At 48.8% G+C, this 17336-nt stretch overlaps 1 protein-coding gene across 13 annotated transcripts in view; it reads left to right on the forward strand.

The window, feature by feature from the left end:
• MPRIP (myosin phosphatase Rho interacting protein) overlaps positions 1–15777 on the forward strand; it is a 191260-nt gene extending 175483 nt beyond the window's left edge. For 10 of the 13 annotated variants that reach the window (XM_075899715.1, XM_075899716.1, XM_075899721.1 and 7 more), the window contains 3 exons: positions 1318–1480; positions 2950–3035; positions 8937–15777. In XM_075899715.1, the coding sequence (XP_075755830.1) occupies positions 1318–1480; positions 2950–3035; positions 8937–9008 (321 nt within the window). In that variant the 3' untranslated portion in view covers positions 9009–15777. Of the gene's footprint in view, positions 1–1317; positions 1481–2949; positions 3036–4603; positions 4670–8936 lie in introns of all 13 variants that reach the window. The other 3 variants (XM_075899718.1, XM_075899728.1, XM_075899719.1) reach the window with 2 other exon arrangements.
• The last annotated feature ends 1559 nt before the right edge of the window (positions 15778–17336 follow it).

Below are 17336 nucleotides of genomic sequence, written 5' to 3' on the forward strand. Positions count from 1 at the left end.
GGGACAGTGAGGGAAGGGGGGGGCACCAGGAGGGTGCAGGGCTAAGGGAAGGTACAGGTGCCAGGGGATTCTGGGGGTGAAGCAGAAGAGCAGACACCTGCAGGGGAGGCACCAGCACCAGAGGAGAGAGGCAGGGCAGGTGTGTAGAGGAAGGTTTTAGGAGAGGGGATAAAGATGGGTAGCTCACATGATCAGAGTGGGGCTACTAGAGGAGTGGGCATGGGGTGGGATAGAAGGGCTGGTAGAGGGGGGCAGGTCTCAGGAGGGCTGAGGGCAGTAAGAAGAGCAGGAGTCCGAGTCAGGACAGCAGAGGAGGGTGAGGGGTTGGGGGCAGCAGGTACCAGGGGAGCTGATGGACCAAGGGGAGGAGACATGGCAGCAGAGGGAAAGGGTAGAGGTTTAGAAGATATTTATTAATAACTTGGGTGCCACAGTGGCACATCCAAACAAGACACACCAACTCAGTACTGGTGCACAACACAAAATGTATTTTGCTCATGGAAGGAAACTCTTAGAGGGAACACTTCCCCCAGCCTCTCTGCCCCCGAGTTAATGTCACACACAGTGGGTTAATGCAATTGCAGGATAGTTGCATGAGGGGAGTGTGGGGAGGGCCACACTAATCCCTATTTGTAGGAGGATGGTGGGAAAAGTCCTTAGAGAGGGGACTTTACTTTTGGTCATGTGTCCATCAGAGAAAACGTTAAGAACATTCCCACTTCGTCACAACAGGTACAACAAAATATAATATCCATTTGATGCACAGTGGAATCCACAATGGGTTTGTTCCATATTCAAAAGAGTATTAATAACGTTGATATTCTTAGTTAAATATATTTTTCTTACGATAGTGATATTGTGCAATAAAGGGAGACTGTTAAAAGCTTACGGTTTCCAGTCCATTTTTACATGATTTAATAAAATATATGTTGGCTTACGTGGTGTGGAGGAGGGACAGACTAGACTATTCTGGGCACCACCAAAAATTATACAAACCTGCCACCCGTGTAGCACTGCTCTCTACTGGATGGAATCAGAACTGTCCAGCTGTATGTCCTGGATCCAATGTAGCCCTTAGCCAAAAGGAACTCTCCTTTTAGCATGCATGGGTTAGCAATAGGTTTTAGCAGGATGATCTGAGTCCTGGGGACAGCACATACAGAAAAGCTTTTAGCATGTAGCATAGTGATAAACAAGAAGTGCTGGAGTTCCTGAGTCTATCCCAAAATGCTGTTTCCTTGTGTTGTAAGAAGCACATAACCTTACTGGTTCCATGTGACTGTTTTTCTCTGTGGGTTTTCCTTGTTCCTTTCCCAGGATAAGAAATATGCCAGTGACAAGTACAAAGACATCTACACGGAGCTGAGCATCGTGAAGGCCAAGGCAGACTGCGACATCAGCAGGTTGAAAGAGCAGCTGAAGGCAGCCACCGAAGCACTGGGCGAGAAATCCCCTGAGAATACCACTGTGTCGGGATATGGTCAGTTTCTCTGCTGTGCTGAGCAGCCTCATTCCCGCCCCCAGGGCATGCAGTGGGCAGTACCAGCTCTAGTGTGATAAAGGCCATGTCTCCACTGAGGCACCGGAGATCGATCTTCTGGTGTTCAATTTAGCAGGTCTAGTTAAGACCCGCTAAATCAAATGGTATGGGTGGCTCTGGTTGGTGCCAAGGGAAGCTGTCAGGAGTGTTTGCCAAGGGAAGCTGTCAGGAGTGTTTGCTCCCCACTGTGAAGATGGAGCCAAGCTGGGCTTAAGGTAAACGCACTCTAGCTATGTATTTTACATAGCTGGAGTTACGTACCTTAACCCGACCTTCCAGGGACAGTGTAGATCTAGAGGACTGAGGGCAGGGCATGGTAGGGTTGTACAGGAGCTCTTATGCAGTCACGGTGAGTTGGGAGATTCTAACACATGGAGCATTCCTCCGGCCTATCGCACCACTTAATATATTGGAGCAATACCAGAGAAGAATACGGCCCAGGTTGTGCATAAAGTGAAGCTGGAGCATGGGCTGCCTGGCCCAGGAGGTTGTTCATGAGGCTAAAAGCTGTTCAGCTCCAGATTATTTACTGGAATGTGGCCTAGGTTGGCCATGATAAGTTACCATCTAAAAGAGCTGTTGGGTGACCTGTCAGTGTTGACGTGGGGGCAGGATCCGTGTCTAGTTCCTTAATAACAGGCAGGTCTCCCCACTGCAACCTCCTCCCTGTTCCAGACCTTCTCTGTTCCCGTCCCCTTGAAGAGAGGCCAAGGATTTAATGGGACTCTCACCTCTAGTGGCCCTTCCTCCTTCTGGCTTAGGGATGGAAAGTTTCTCCCGGGTCTTTGGAAACCACCTTTGTCCCAGTCATTCAGGCTATGTCTACACTGCCTTTGGGGGGGGGGGGGGCAAAAGATATGCAGATTGCGCACTCATTTGCATATCTTCTGCCGATCCTTTTTGCAGAAGAGGTTTTGCCACTAAAAAGTCCCGTGTAGACGGGGCCATTTGTTGGGGAAAAAAACCCTTTTTCGCAAGATCCTCTAAGCTTAATTTTTTGAGGAATAAGGGATCTTGCGCAAGTTTTTTTTCCCGACAAGTGGCCCTGTCTACACGGGGCTTTTTAGCAGCAAAACCTCTTCTGCAAGAAGGATCTGCAAAAGATATGCAAATGAGAGCGCAATTTGCGTATCTTCTGCTGGGGGGGAAAAAACAGCAGTGTACACATAGCCTCAGGGATGTTACTTTGCATTATGGGGGCCTCTTGCCTCATGCAGTAACTGGGTGAGGCCATGCTAAGCTTGTGCTGTCCCTGTGGCTCTGTAGGGCTATGGCTGCCCTCTGCTGAGTCAGCTCCACAGGATGAGCCTGAACCGCTCAACCTTTGCTCTCCCTTGGGATGGAGTCAGGACTCTGCAGCCGCAGGGCTGTAAGCAGAAGGCTCATGCTGTTCCCTTTGATCTCCGCAGACATCATGAAATCAAAAAGCAACCCCGACTTCTTGAAGAAAGACCGATCCAGTGTTAGCCGGCAACTAAGGAATATCAGGTCAAAGGTGAGTGTGTTTCTCTGCCCAGGTGACGCGAATGCTCCACGCAGCTCCATTGGGAATTGTAGAGGAGACTGCCAAGAGGAAACTGAGGCTGGTTGGCAGGGGGATGAGCCAGGAGGATTTTTTCCATCCCTACTGCTGGTCTTTGTGCTTGCATCAGCATGTAGTGCTGGAGGGAAAAATTGCCCTGCCTAGAGCAGTTGCTGAACTGGCCAGGCCCTTGGAAGTGGAGTCACATAGGTGGGGTGTCAAGACAGCCTCAGCCCCTCCTCACTCACAACATGATTGCAGGAGAGGGTTCATGATGGGGTTAACTGAGTTACCCAGAATATTATGGGATTGAGCCATGCTCTTTTTGCCTCCCCCCCTCTTTGGTGTTCAGTCAGAGGGAATCCCCCCATTCTGCTGTGATGCAGGGGAATAAAGCAGTGACTTCCCAGCCTGCAGTGCTTAGAGGAGTGCTTTGAGCACTGGTGCTCTCTGGCCCCCTGGCCTCTTCCTGAGGCCCTATGCTGCTGAAATCTAGGCGTGACACTGACCTCCACAGCTACTGGGGCTGCGATCGGAAACAGGGAGCTCACCCCAGTTCTCAGGCGTTTCCCAGGAGGGTCCTTTCTGGCATTTGCTCCCCACTTTTGTGTTGAGGTTTGGTTTAAGTGTGCCTGGTACTATTGTGATGGGCATCTCAGGGGTAATACAGTGTAATTCACTGCAGCCTTTTTGGGCTGTACCTGGAGCGAGGCTACATTTAACCTGTCATTTTCTTTTACCTGGGGAGGCTGGGGCTGATGGCCCGGTGGTTCTCAGGGCTTTACAGCCTGGCTGTGCTGTACTTGCTGCATGTCCCAAATCCCATTGTAGCTGTGTGTGGCCTGCCAGCTGAGGGCTTTAATCCTCTTCATGGCACCGCAAGCACCCCACTTGAATGGGAAGGGCGAATGGAGAAGTTCCCTGTCAGCCTAAGTGGAGTGTCCCAGGCTCTCTCTCACAAGATCTCTCCGCTTAGATAAGACTGGCCTCCCCTCTCCCCACTGATACTGAGCATCTTGTGCTGATGAAACTGGGCTGCTGTAGCAGAGTGAGAAGAATTCTAGCTCCATCCTCTCCCAACACAGTGGAGCCAAGAGTCACTGGCCAAGCTCTGACCATGGCTTCCATTTCAACCGGTGGTGATTAAGCTGCTGGAGCCTAGTGCCCGGGTGCCCCCAGTGTGTACACTGCACAGGTTTGCACCTGCACAGTCCTGTGCTTGTGCATACAGGCCCAGTTTGTGTGCACAGATCTCCCTCGTGTGCAGCTAGTACCTGTGCATATCAAAGGGTGCAGCTGAGGTGCTGGTTTGCAAATGGTCTCTACGTTTCCCTTCCCCACTTCACCTCAGCTGCTTATTTTGTCATCCCCTCTGTGTCTGTGTTTATTTGGGATGGAGGATACAGCCGGACAGATGGGCATGCTGTCTGCTTGTTCAGCTAAGGAGGGGTGCCGGGGCTGTGGCTACGTCAATGCAATTAGGATTTATGTGCTTCTTGTTTTCTGTTTTTTCTTCTTTATTTTGCTTTTTCCTTTGACAGTCCGTTATTGAGCAGGTCTCATGGGATAACTGAAATGAACCAGAGTCCAGGTTCCCTGTCACGTAGGTAACCAAACCAGCACCCACCAAATGATACAGCTCTCGAAGGGGACAGCCCACTTTGCATGCCCTGCTCACTCCTCCATGACAAACGAGCCTTCTCTTACTCACTGATTTGAAATTGATCCCTGGGGTGGGGAGCAGATTACCCTACAATGAAATCAGTTTGGTCCTTCCCTGGGGAATTTGGTTTTCTCACCTAACCTTCTCCCACCCCCACCAGCACAGAAATCCATCACTGGGCGGGTGTGCGCACCTCTTGGGCACATTCCCCCCCACTGGCTGTGTCGGATTGGGACACCGAGTGTGCATGCTGAATGACTGTGCATGCCTCACACTAAACTCACTTCAACATGCAGCCCTTGCAGAGAAAGGGAACCTCGGTTTTGGTAGTCAGGTTGGGGCTGGGCGACACCTAGGAACTCTCCCTTAGCGCTGAAGAGCGGTTAGAAGTGACTGGAGAAGGCCCCTGCAGCTACATTGAATCTCCCACCAAGATGGCAGCATGGAGCAGCTGCTCCAACTCTCCATTGCAAAGGGAGTGTCCTGGACTGAGATGATCGGTTCCTGAGCACAGGCATTTCCTCTGGTGGAGCATCCTCCAGCAATGCCCTGTCTACCCAGTGGTTGTGTTGCAACAATTCGTCACCTCTTTTAACAACTGCTCTGTCAGACACAGCCTGGTGGCTTCCAAGCACGTCTGGTAGGAGGAAGCAGCTAATGAAAGGGGGCAGTTCCAATAACAGGGATGTCATGGGTAACCAGCAGCAACAGGAAGGTTTGCAGCATTTGGCCAGGGATCTGAGAATGGGATAATCCTAAGGGGGGAATGGGATTGGTTTCCAGTGGGGCTAAAGCAGGGGTGAGGGAAAGGGTCTCCACCGGCTGGATTCGTTCCGCCAAGCAGATCGATCCAGCCTAGGGAGGTCCTGCCGCTCCCCCATCCTCAGGCCAATCAGGGCCTAGGGACAGGGGAGCGCGCAGCACTGTGTCAGCCCTGGCGGTTGACTCTAAGCACCGCGCGCCAGAGGGCAGGGAGCAAGAGACTTAGAAGGGAGCGGTTCCCTTGCAGTACAAGGGCAGGGTGGGAGGAGACTTTGTGTGTTTCCCCCTGCTCCTGATTGACCTGGGGGTGGGGAGAGCATGTGAAGTCTCCGCCCACCCTGCAAGGGGCTGGGCACTTAAGTCAGCTGCCAGCTGCTGCTCAGCTGGTGGGTGACTCTTAAGTGTGGCGCTTCCTTGCAGGGCATGGGCAGACTTCGTGTTCTCTCCTGCCACCTCCAGGCCCTGATTAACCTGGGGGCAAGGAGGGGGAGCATGCAAAGTCTCCTCTCACTGCCAGGGATGCAGGTGCCTAGAAGGAACTGCCAGCTTTTCAGAACAGCTGGCAGCTCTCTCAGGGAAGGGCAGAGGCTAAGACTCCACATGCTCCCCCACTTCAGACCAATCAGGGGCTGTGGGCGGGGAAGCACAGCAGTGTCTTGGCCCTGCCCCTTCTTCCTGAAGTCATGCGCCTTCTGGGGCAGCCTGCGGCCACTTCAAAAATTTCTAAAGTGTCCTCCTGCCCCCGGTCAAAAATACCCACCCTCGGTTAGGGGGGAGAGGATTTGAAAGGCATCAAGGCATCCATTGGGCAAATTTGGGGCATGTGTGTCACAAACTGAACTCTGCACTATGGTATCAGGATAAGTGATCTAAGTGAGGGGCTTGCTTGGCTTCCTACTCTTGGCAGTATAGTCTAATGCATTATGGTGTCGTGATCTATAAAGAGATGGGAGAATTCAACGGTCCAGGTTGGATTTAAAGTGACTCTACATTTGAATAGGATCGATACTGTATTTGACCTATCTTCTCATGCGCCAAGTCCTGTGAAGTTAATCCTGAAGTTTGAGTGTTTCTCATCTGTCATCCAAAAAGAGAGAACACACTATTTAAAGTAAAGTGTAAAAATCCCAGTGCCTGTTCTCCCCCAATAACAGATTGCGTTTCTCTGAGCCTGAGCAGTGAAACCCAACAGGTCATTTTACAAACCCCTGTAGATGGTAGTTGTGTTTCTAGCAATGCAGGGGGAGTGCTTTAGAAATACAGTGGTCACTTCACAGTATCACAACCATTCTATGCACACTGGTTTTGCAACCTCAACTTCCCCTACTAGCTCCTTGCTAATCCAAACTTGGCCTTGCGGCCTATAAGACCGAAGTGTCCTTTAGTTTTCTGATACGGTTCTCAAAGCACAGTCTGTGAACCACTAGTGGTCTGAGGCTGCTTTGCAGGTGGGCAGTGGCTTGAGGCTCTCCCTCCCGCCAAGGCTGAAGTGCCAGTGCTGGTTTCCCGCCACAGGGAGGGAGCCCCAAGCCTGGCGGACTGGATCTGGTTCACAGGGGAAGCAAGGGGCTCTGCGTGCAGCTATTCCCCTTCCCCACGGCTGGGAGAATGGCAGCATAGGGAAGCACAGCCTGGAGACTTTCCCTGCTGCTTCCATTGGCCTGATTCATAGCCAATGGGAATAGCAGGAGGTAGTGCCTCGGACACTGTGCCTGGGCACGTGAAGCCATTTAAGCACCCCCCCCCCATCCCTCTCATGCGCAGACCCCACTCCTACTCCCTGCTTCCTGGCCAGACACCCTCAACCCACTCCTGCAGGCTCCTGGGCAAGGGGGGGGGCAGTTGCTCTGCATGCCTGGAAGAGGCAGAGCCAAGGGCAGTCGGTCCTTAGTGCCACCCAGACCATGGTGCTGGGCCCCCCAGCCCTCAAAGCCATGCAAAGTAGCACTCCTGTTCCTGCAGCAATTCAAAGGAGCTCCGGCCCCTTTGAATGGCCCAGCCCCAGAGCAATTTTGTCCCTTCCTGCCCAGATCTGCACCACCACCCCCTCCTGCACCCATTTTGTCATCATGGGTGGTTGGCTGGTGGTCCGCGGAAAGGTCTGCATTGAGCAGGGTGGGCAGTGGGCCAAAAAGTTTGAGAAACACTGACTTAAAAGAAAATGGGGAACATTGCACACAACTCTGCCAGGGTCTGTGTGTTGTAGAGCTGCCATGAGTTGATTTGTAGAGCAGATATCCAGAGGCTGGTGTTACTGTACAGTGGACACAGTGAGCTGCCTCTCAGATGACTTTGCTGCCTGCAAATGGGCAAATGCTTTGGCAGATTGGCTGCCTGTATTTGATCAGCTGAGCACATCCCAAGATGGAAGCAGGTTTTAGCTTCTGCATCTATGTGGTGCAGAACTTTGCATGCTTGATCCTGGGAAAGCAGTCTGCTAAGGTGGAGTATCCCCCAGCCCCCATCCACCCTAAGCCTTAAGATGGGACAGGGTGCGCCTGTGGCCTTGTCGTAGTGTCTGTGGTCAAGTTTGTTGAGCCCCTGGGTAAATCCATCTGTCCCAAATGCAGGAACATGAGGATTCCACCATATGATAGGGGCGGGGATAAGCAATAAATCAAGCAGTTCCTTACATCCTTCTCCCCCTCCCCCCACCCCGACTCGTGTGGGCTGGAGAGAGTTCCAATATCTGACTCCCAAATGGCAGTGCTAGTGAGGGCTAGATGGATGGACGTTTCAGTCTTGCTGCGTCACTTCGGAAGACATGGGTGTAAAATCTGGACCGGGTCATGAGATTGGTTCCCTGCTGGAAACTATAGGAAACGCATCATGAGAGCCACAGTACAGCTCGGGCTTAGTTGGCAAGGCTTGCTTGGGAAGGCCCCCAGCCTAGGTTAACTGAGGGTAGAGTGAGATGGTCCACATAGCCCTGAGCAATAAAGCTTGGGACATATTTGGAGCCATGACCATCCAAAGTGGACTCCTAATGAGCCCCAAATTGATCTTCGTCACACAGGACTGGAACCGGGGTGCAGGTCCCTCTTAACATGGTAGTAATTGCTGTCAGCAGAACCAAGGTGTGCTGCTTTGGCTCTTCTGAAAGCCCAAGTTCCATTGGTAAAACTGCCCTGTAGCTCTGTATACTGCAAGCCACAGGGATTGTTGTCAGAGTCAAGCTAATCATGCTTGTGATCTCATGCGCGTCATTTGTCTCTGAAGTTTTGTGTCACAGTTAATTTCCAATCTCGCGTGCTTGGTGTGATTCACCAGTAACAACATTCCATAATGGTCTGTTCCCTCCAGCATGTTCCACTAATCTCTCCCCTTCAGGGAGGCATTTCCTCCCCTACCCACATTTCCTTTGCCTGAGCATCTGCCCCATCCCCCTGTTGGCTGCTGTCACCTACTCCTGCAGTCCTGTTTGACACTGTCCCTGTCTTCTCTCCCAGAGTCTGAAGGAAGGCCTGACCGTGCAAGAACGCTTGAAACTCTTTGAATCCAGGGACTTGAAGAAAGACTAGTTCTCCCCTTCAGCTTGAACACACGCACCTCCCAGCTTGCGATCGCACAGCCTGAGCACCGCCTGTTCCTAGTTCCTTATGATCCTCGCTGTTCGTCTCCATGCTCCCAGACTAAGTGTGACTGGCAGGTCTTCCTGCCCCTGCCACCTTGACTCCACAGCTCCTTTGTCCGCATCGTGAGATGCTTCAGCGACTCTGCGAGGGAGAGGAAGGATGGAGTTCTACCCTCTCTGGCTCCTTCTTTCACTGTAAACCGTTACACTAAGTGTCAGTATTAAGGCTCAGCTGCCTATTGATAAGCTAGCTCTGTCATACCAACTGCTTTGGTTTAAAAACGGCCTAGCTGGTGCAGGCCAGACCTAGCTCTGCTGTTGTCGAGTGGCCTGGTGCTAAGTCATACACCATGAGCCAGTCCTCTGAGCGTGAATTCCTTGCTCCTGCAGGGAAGAGCTTGTGGTCAAAACATCAGGAAAGGCAAGTCAGTTTGTGTCGTAAAGCAGCCCCATCCATCAGGCACGTGCTTGGGTCACCGCACCAACAACCCGACAGCTGCCAGAGAAAAATGAGGGGAGTCTGCTGTGAGGGTGGCTAGGGTTCTTGCTTTCAGTCTGTTACAGCCAGAGGAGATTTAAAAAATATCCACCCCTAAGACCCATATCTCCCCTCCCCCACACACACACCCTTTCCTCTCGTCCTATCATACCTGTGCCGTGAGTGATATGCTTCCATGGACTGGACTGCAGGGCTTGTCTGCTCAAATCCAGCCACACTCTGCTGCTTCCCATCAACTGCTGTGTGTGAGAGTGCTTCCCTTTCCCCAGTCTGAGGACAGATACTGAGTGGAAGACAGAGCCCACGCTGGCTGGGAATATACAGTTCAAAGGCTGCTCCCTTTTCATCAGCTCCCTGAATGCAGCTGATCTGACCAGCCCAGCCCACAACTCCGAGGTCCATACCCTTATCTATGGCTACATTTTACTTTTAGCTCCTCTCCACACTAAGAGCTTCCGAACTCCTCTGCTCTCCAGACCATCCATATTGCTGCTACCCGGGACATCTTCCTGCCTGCTCCTACCTCCAGAATGAGGATCACATTTAAAAGCTGGTTTAGCAGCACTGCCAGCACGAAGCCAGTGGTGTGAAGAAAAAAGTGAGGGGGAGGGAAGGGATTGAGGGAGCCCAGCAGTGGTGGTGCAGCATTGTACTAGTGTGGCAGGGCCGAGGGGAGATGGAATCTCTCAGCTCTCCAGTGGCCATGCTGGCAACAGCATCCATGTAATCTCTTCTCTATGCAGCGCCTTGGTTCTGTGCCCTGCGTGACTAATTGACAAGACAACTCCTGCCTCAAATCTGAAACTAGGGCCTGTTCCAACACAAGTGGTTTCTATCCTAGCATGGCTACATAGCGTGGACAGGCCTAAATCACATTGGACAATGCCCTTGACTCTTTAGGGAGCTAGGCTACTGCCTCTCTCCAATCATGTCTACTCTCAGTTCCTCGCTAGCTGTATTTGGTTGGCCAGGTTGGTTAAGGGAAAAAACTCCTTGAGAGCCCTGCGCAGCACTTCGCTGAAAGCCTCTGCCCCAGGAATGCTCTGTGTAGTCTGGAAAGCTTTGTTTACAAAGGGCCATTGGGAGCTCTCTTGTGCAGCTCAGCAGCCATGCCTGACCCTGGCAGCATGCAAGGCCAATTGGTGAGTTTCCAGCCAGCTTTGATAGTGATTGGACTATCCAAAAACCACACCTCACTTTTCTTTGTGACTCTGGAACCATTGGCTAAAATGGGTTTGAAACTCATTTCCAGTCTTTCCCATCAGCCACTCATGTTGCCGTTGGTAGGTCTCTTGGCCGTCAGTAGGCCTTCAGCATTCTTGTTGAGAAGAGTTGCTTGCATATCCCACAGATACCTGGAAAGCACAGTGAATTCTCAGTGGTTGCCTGGGCACTGGTTAAATAAGTCCACTTCTCTGTCTCCCTCTGGCCTCTGGGCTTCTTGCTCCCAGTGAACTCGTTGTGGCAGCTGTGTTCACCTCTTTTGGTTATGAACAGTTACTTTAAGGGGGAGAAATGAAGGCTGCCCAGCTTGTTTCCATGTAGAGTTGCTGAGCTCATTATCCCAGCGCTGGCCTCAGAATCCATCCAGGGCTGCACTGCTCACATTACTCTAGTGGTTCTCTTGGTGATGCTAATGGGTCCCTCCAACAGCTCTGACATGGGGCCTGCCTTCCAGTCAAGGAGGACTAGATATGACTCTCCCACAGTGGTTTTTAATCAGCCAGAGGGGACACTGTTTAGTCACAGGAGGCATGCCCTCCCTGGCCTCAAATTCTCACCCACCCTGCATGGCCTGAGCATGCAGCTCAGTTAGTCTGCACATTCTGTTCCTGAAAGATGATAAACTGCCCGATTCAGCTCACACTTATCCCTGGGGCTCCGTCAGCTTCAGGGTTTCTCATTCTCATCCTTGTAAGATCAAAGCCAGGCCCAGGTTGCACATGATGCCACGCTCTGATGGAGGTGGAGGAAGGTTTCCCATAGGAGAATGTAGCTCCCACCGGTCTAAAGCAGCCAGGGGCAGTATAGCCTTTGGGCCGAACTCAAGCCCCATAGGCTGTGAGGAGATGTGCCTTGCAGTCTAGCGGGGATGTTGGTGCTGTGATTGTATCTGACTGTAGAGGTGGGTTTGCTTACTGGTGTGATCCATATATCATGTATGTACCTTCACATACTGAAGAGGTCACCTAGGAGAGCCAACTTGCTCTATTTCTGACCTTTCCTGGTCCTCTCGAACAACCACCAAAAGAAAACATCCCTTTGTTCTTATCGCAGCCTGGTTGGGAGTGGAGGGTGTCGGCTCCCAACCCTGAGTTCTCCCCTTAGATGGTAGAAACTGGGGAACACAGGCACAGATAGCGTGAAGTCCTTCAGTGCTGGGATTTCTCCTCCTTCACTTCACGTGAATCGACTGAAACGAGACATTTCCAAGGGGAACACAAGCTGGGCTGTGTCCTCCTAGAGCCCCATGAGGGCTTCTTACAGTTGAGCCATCTGAATAAGGTGTGCTCTCTTTTCCTGTTGGAAAAGCCATTGCCCCCCACGCACACCCACCCCTCTGGGATCTGAGCTGCTTTGATACCCAATGAACAAATTATGGCTGCTGTGTTCACTTCTTTTGGTTACGATGGGTTACTGTGGGGGTGAGAAATGAAGGTTGCACAGCTTTTCTCCATGTAGAATTGCATGCCGGTGGGATGGAGGTGACAGGATGGTGCTAGACATAGCCATGGCCTGGTGCTCTTTGTGGTACAGCTTTATTGCACTGAGCCTCAAGGGGATCCTGATAGAGATGGTGCCAGGGGGTTGGAGCCATCTTTTTCTATGCTGTTCACTTCCCTACTCCAGCCACTTTTCTCTTGAGGGTCCAGCCTTTTTGCTTGGAACAAGTACTCTCCATTTTTTTTTACCTCTGCATCTGTCAAGATCCTGATTTCATGCTAGAAAAGGATCATTAGAGGAGGAAGTGTCCAGTGTCACCACACAGCTGTAGATACCATTAGGTTGCTGCTACAATGGCATGATATGGTGCAGAGCTGGCTTGGAGGAAGGGTTGCAGCATGCTGATGGACAGCTTGGTAGTGTTTTGAACCATGCATATTGAGCTGGGTGTTCTAGTAGAGGTGGAGAAGGAACACTAGTTGAAATGAGGGCTATTTTTTCCATCTTTTAATCCAGCCAGTGTACATGGGTGAGGACATGAGGAAAGGCACTGTGGTATGTTTGCAAAGTGGGAGCACTTAGTATAAAAGGAGAGCAGGGAGAGAAGCATGTAAAGCAGTGGAATAGCAAGCCATATGAGGTGGTCTTGAAATGGCAGATCCAGTGGTTACTCTGAACTGTTTTCTGTTTGTGCTCTGATCCCATAATTATCCTATAAAGATGCTACCTGGGGCAGTGAGAGGGAGGTGGTTCAGGTTTGTCTTCTGCTATACCGACTCCCAAAGACTGGGGCTAAGGACACCGCTTAGACAGAGAATCTTAGATTTGATGCATTTCTTAGACCATTATCCTTTCTCATGTGTACATACCCCAAGCAAAAAACTAATTAGGGAAGCTTTGAGTAGCTTATGTCAGTTTCTTCCCTTGAGGAGTGCACAGTTCTGAGAAAATCCTGGGACCTGGATATGATGGATGAAACACTTACAGTCATAGGCTTAAGCAAGATGTTTGTTCAGGTTAGCTGGGATTCTTTTTCTTTAAGGCTCATATCTATTTCCTACCTTACTGCAAACACCAATCATCCTGTGACCTCCATCTTATTGAATCAGTGGATCTGCTTGAAAGGATTTGCTTCCAGGTGTGCCAGAAATAAAGGATAAGCAGAATCTGAACTCGTGGGAGTGGATCTGTCAGTAAAGGATTGGTACTGGGGCATCTTCAGATAATGCCTCTTGGCCCCCCCTGTCTGGACCTTCATACTACCCTTAAAAGCTAACTAGACATTCAGTTTTACAGGATGAACTAGAGCCAGAGGTACCAGCTGTAGCCAAAACAAAATTCCAGTGTTACAGGTTGCTCTGGAGAGGACATACACACCTTGTATAGAGGGGTGATGATTAGAACCACCCTTTGGTAAATATTTGTAAAGCTTCTATGAATTTCTAACAGGCCAAAGAGGTATTGTTTTGCTGAACTTGCTCTCAAATTATTTAACACCTAAACAAATGGTCTTGTACAAATGTGGTGGTGGTATAGTCTCTCTCTCTCTCTCTCTCTCTCACCAAGAGTGGGTGAGTTCTGAAACGGCTATCTCCAGAGAAGGACGAAGGCTTTGTTTTTATTGTTTCTCTGCTGTGTGGGGGGTATGCTCTTTAAAGTCAGGTGTTCGAGGGGGCATCAGAGCAGCCTGCTCTGTGCAGTTTTTCCATCCATTCAGACTGCAGTACTCTCAGCTGGAATGATTCAAATACATCCACATTGCAATAACTGAGATTTCCAGAGGTCATGAACAAAAACCGTGGTGCAAGCATGCCTTTCTGCTCTGATGTGCTAGCATAGGCCTCATTGCAGTTTCTTCCCTTCCTATAGTTTTGATGGGCACCTACTTGAACTGTCAGGGGCCCTCCTCCAAGCATTAGGCAGCATGTTCACCTCCACTCAACCCCCCAAGTAAGCACAGATCTACCTTCAAATGCACAGATTAAAAAATCGCAGAAGTCTTAGCTGAGTACAAGGTTCTGTGTTTCACTTCAGTTTTGCCTTCTGCTGCAGGTTTCATCTTTCTCCATGAGGCTAAAAATCAGTCCAGTCTGACACACACTGATGAGGGTGAGGGACATAGTAAGAGAAACCTCCCCCACAACTCTTTGCCCAAGACTGATTCAATCTGCATCTTCCAATATGTGAAAGACACAAAGCAGAGTATTTTGCAAGTCACTTTTCCCCTGGTTATGTTCCAGGTATCCTCCATACATGACAGAGCAAATTGGCATGGTAGCTGTCATGCTTGCAGTGCTCCTAAAGGACACAATATATAGTGTGTGGAAAAATATATATTTGCAAGCAACTGCATTTTACACAGTCCTACACTATGAAAAGTACCAGAATGTGAGGTCTAGTAAAACCAAGTTCTAAAGAGCTATAGAAATGTATGCGCCTTCTAACTGTTTCCAAAGTTTTGTCTTTTGTGGAGAAATTTTCTGGCATTTTTTTTCTTCTGGAAACAATTAGATTGTCATTTTTAACTGTGATTTTTCCCTCCCCCCCATCCATCTAAGAGAGGGAGCAATTTTTTCCCATTTGCTTCAAAAGCAGAATTTGTGCTGATGTGCAAAACACAACAAGGCTATTTTTCTGTAACAAGTTGAATGGAGTGCATTTAAGCAGTCCTAAGCATTGTAAAATGTCACTTTTGTAATGATTATATACTTGATTGGAATTCCACTAGACCTTTGCATTTTTGTGATTCATATACAGTACTTAGTTTGTTGTGAACACTTAAGCACATGCACGCTCAGTGTAGCTTGCCTTTACTTTGTAATTTTTTCCATTTTTTAAAAAAAGCTTTGTTATTCTCTTTAAAATAATTTAAAACCTGTATAGTATTCAAAGCACGCAATGTAAATATTTATTACTCAGAAGTTAGCGGAGGGTTTTTGTGTGTGTGACTAAGTTGTTTTTGTTTTTTAAAATCTTGTTCTAATTCAGATGTCCCTTTTGGGGTTGGAAGAGATTTGAGTGTAAAATGTTGAACCTATCCTGTGTCCTCTGATTAGAATGTTTTTTGATGACTGTTATAAATATATTTTAAAATTCTGACCTGTACCTTTAGAGCTTTGAAGATACTTGTCCAAAGAATGTGTCCAGTCTGTTTGAGAACTGTAACTCTAAAGCGCTATAAATTGTTTTTTCCATTGAGAAGTCAGTAATCTTGTATTTGATAGTGGCATTAACACCCTGTGAATGTGCAAAATTGCTATCTATATATAAAGTAGTAACTACTGTGTGACTAGAGCACACACAGATATCCTTGCACGGTAACTTAGGACTGTTGCAGTGAGTGAACTAAGGTTCCAGGATCTTAGGGCCTAGTGTATAATTGTGTAACTCACTTATGCATCAGCATTGAAGCTACTCTGTAAGGCTACATGAAATTTACAAGGGAACTATCTCCTAGCTGTGTAGTTACATATTGTACAACAGCATGGAAGTTTACTGTAACTTACAATGATATGTAAGTAACTGTTTAAAATATAACTTTCAATACATTGTAGTTACTACTGAGTTGCACTTATGTGATCCCTACCACTGTAATACAGAGCATTTCTTAGAAGTGACTGCAGAAATATTTTTGCATAACTGGGGAAGGACACTGAATAGTAATGGGGGCTGAAAACAAAGCTGCCAAGTTCTAGTGGTTTAACCTGCCTCAGCCTGCACTTTGAGACTACTAGAGAACAAGGGGGCAGGAGGCATTGGCAGAAACCTGATTAGCCTTTAAGTTGGTACCAACACTACCCACTGATGTATTAATTTAGTGCAATTATTTCCTCACCCTTCCTGTCTACCCTGCACCAGGATAGTGTGCTGAATGGGGTATCTACACTGACTCCTTGTTCTAACAGAGAGCAGTGTGTTGTAAAATAGTAAAGACTTTGATTTGTAGCAAGTATATGAGGCTTCTTAGTCTTTGATCCGTAGTCATTCTTTTGCGATCTGGTGTTTCAGGCTGACCTGAGATTTTAAATGGGGGGAAGGAAGTATGTGTGTGGGCAGTAACTCTGAAGTGGCAATAGATACCCAACCTAATCAGATAGCTTTGTTCTGTCTTGTGCATACCTTCAATCAGCAGTCCTGATCAAGGGAGATCAGTTCCTGCGTGAAAGTTCCTGAGTGAAATGTATGTCCCCTTCACTACCAGCTTTGGGGCAAGAATGTCAGTCCCTGGTGGAGACAAACAGAAATCATGATTTGTTGTAATTTATGGTGAACATCCACCAGTCAATCACATCTCCAATTCCTGTGATGATGCAGAACAGAAAGTCACCTATCCAACCTGCAACCCAGCTGTGTGGTGTTAAAAGCAGCAGATCAAACCTCAGAGTGTGTAACTTACTTCCTGGGTTGCTATTGTAGTGGTGAAAGACTTGTGGAACAGCTTCTTAGCACAAAACAGGGGTAGTGACCATGGAGAAGTGGCAGCTGAGATCTAAAAACTGAAACCACCAGGCTGTAGGCCTGAACAGTATGCCTAAGGGGAGGATTCCACAAGAATCACCCAGCAACAGTGCTGTGTCAGACCTGATCCATTTCTTCTTGCAAAGGTGAATGCACATGTATTTCAGGCCCCTGCAATACTGAGTATGAGTGGAATCATCTTTTCTCTCTTCCCCTTATTTCAGTGCTTTTTTAAAAAAAGTCACTGTTCTTGATTAACTGTTCACTGTAATAGAAGCATCACTTTTGTCACATTATTTATTCCTTACAATTCCTGTGAGACATGCTAGGTTCCCATGGATGTAGCTGACCATTATTATGTTGTAAATATAATTACCTAACTTTACATAAACTATATCATAATAAACTATTTTTGCACCACCCTTTACATGCTGTGTAGTGAGGTGCTTGTTTAAACAAGGCGGAAAGGAAATGCAGGCTTTCGAGTTAGCCACTTACTGTGCTCCTACCGCATTTTCATTGACACATTACTGTTCAAAGCACTGTGATGCTAATAGTCCTGACTGTTGCAGTGGATGCCCTCCCTGCTCTCATCAAGCTGGCACAGCAGGAATAGCAGGGGCAGATTCCTTCCAGACCTCTGTGAGTACTCTA

This window comes from Pelodiscus sinensis, chromosome 16 (genome assembly GCF_049634645.1).
Source record: "Pelodiscus sinensis isolate JC-2024 chromosome 16, ASM4963464v1, whole genome shotgun sequence".
Classification (NCBI taxonomy): Eukaryota; Metazoa; Chordata; order Testudines; family Trionychidae; genus Pelodiscus; species Pelodiscus sinensis.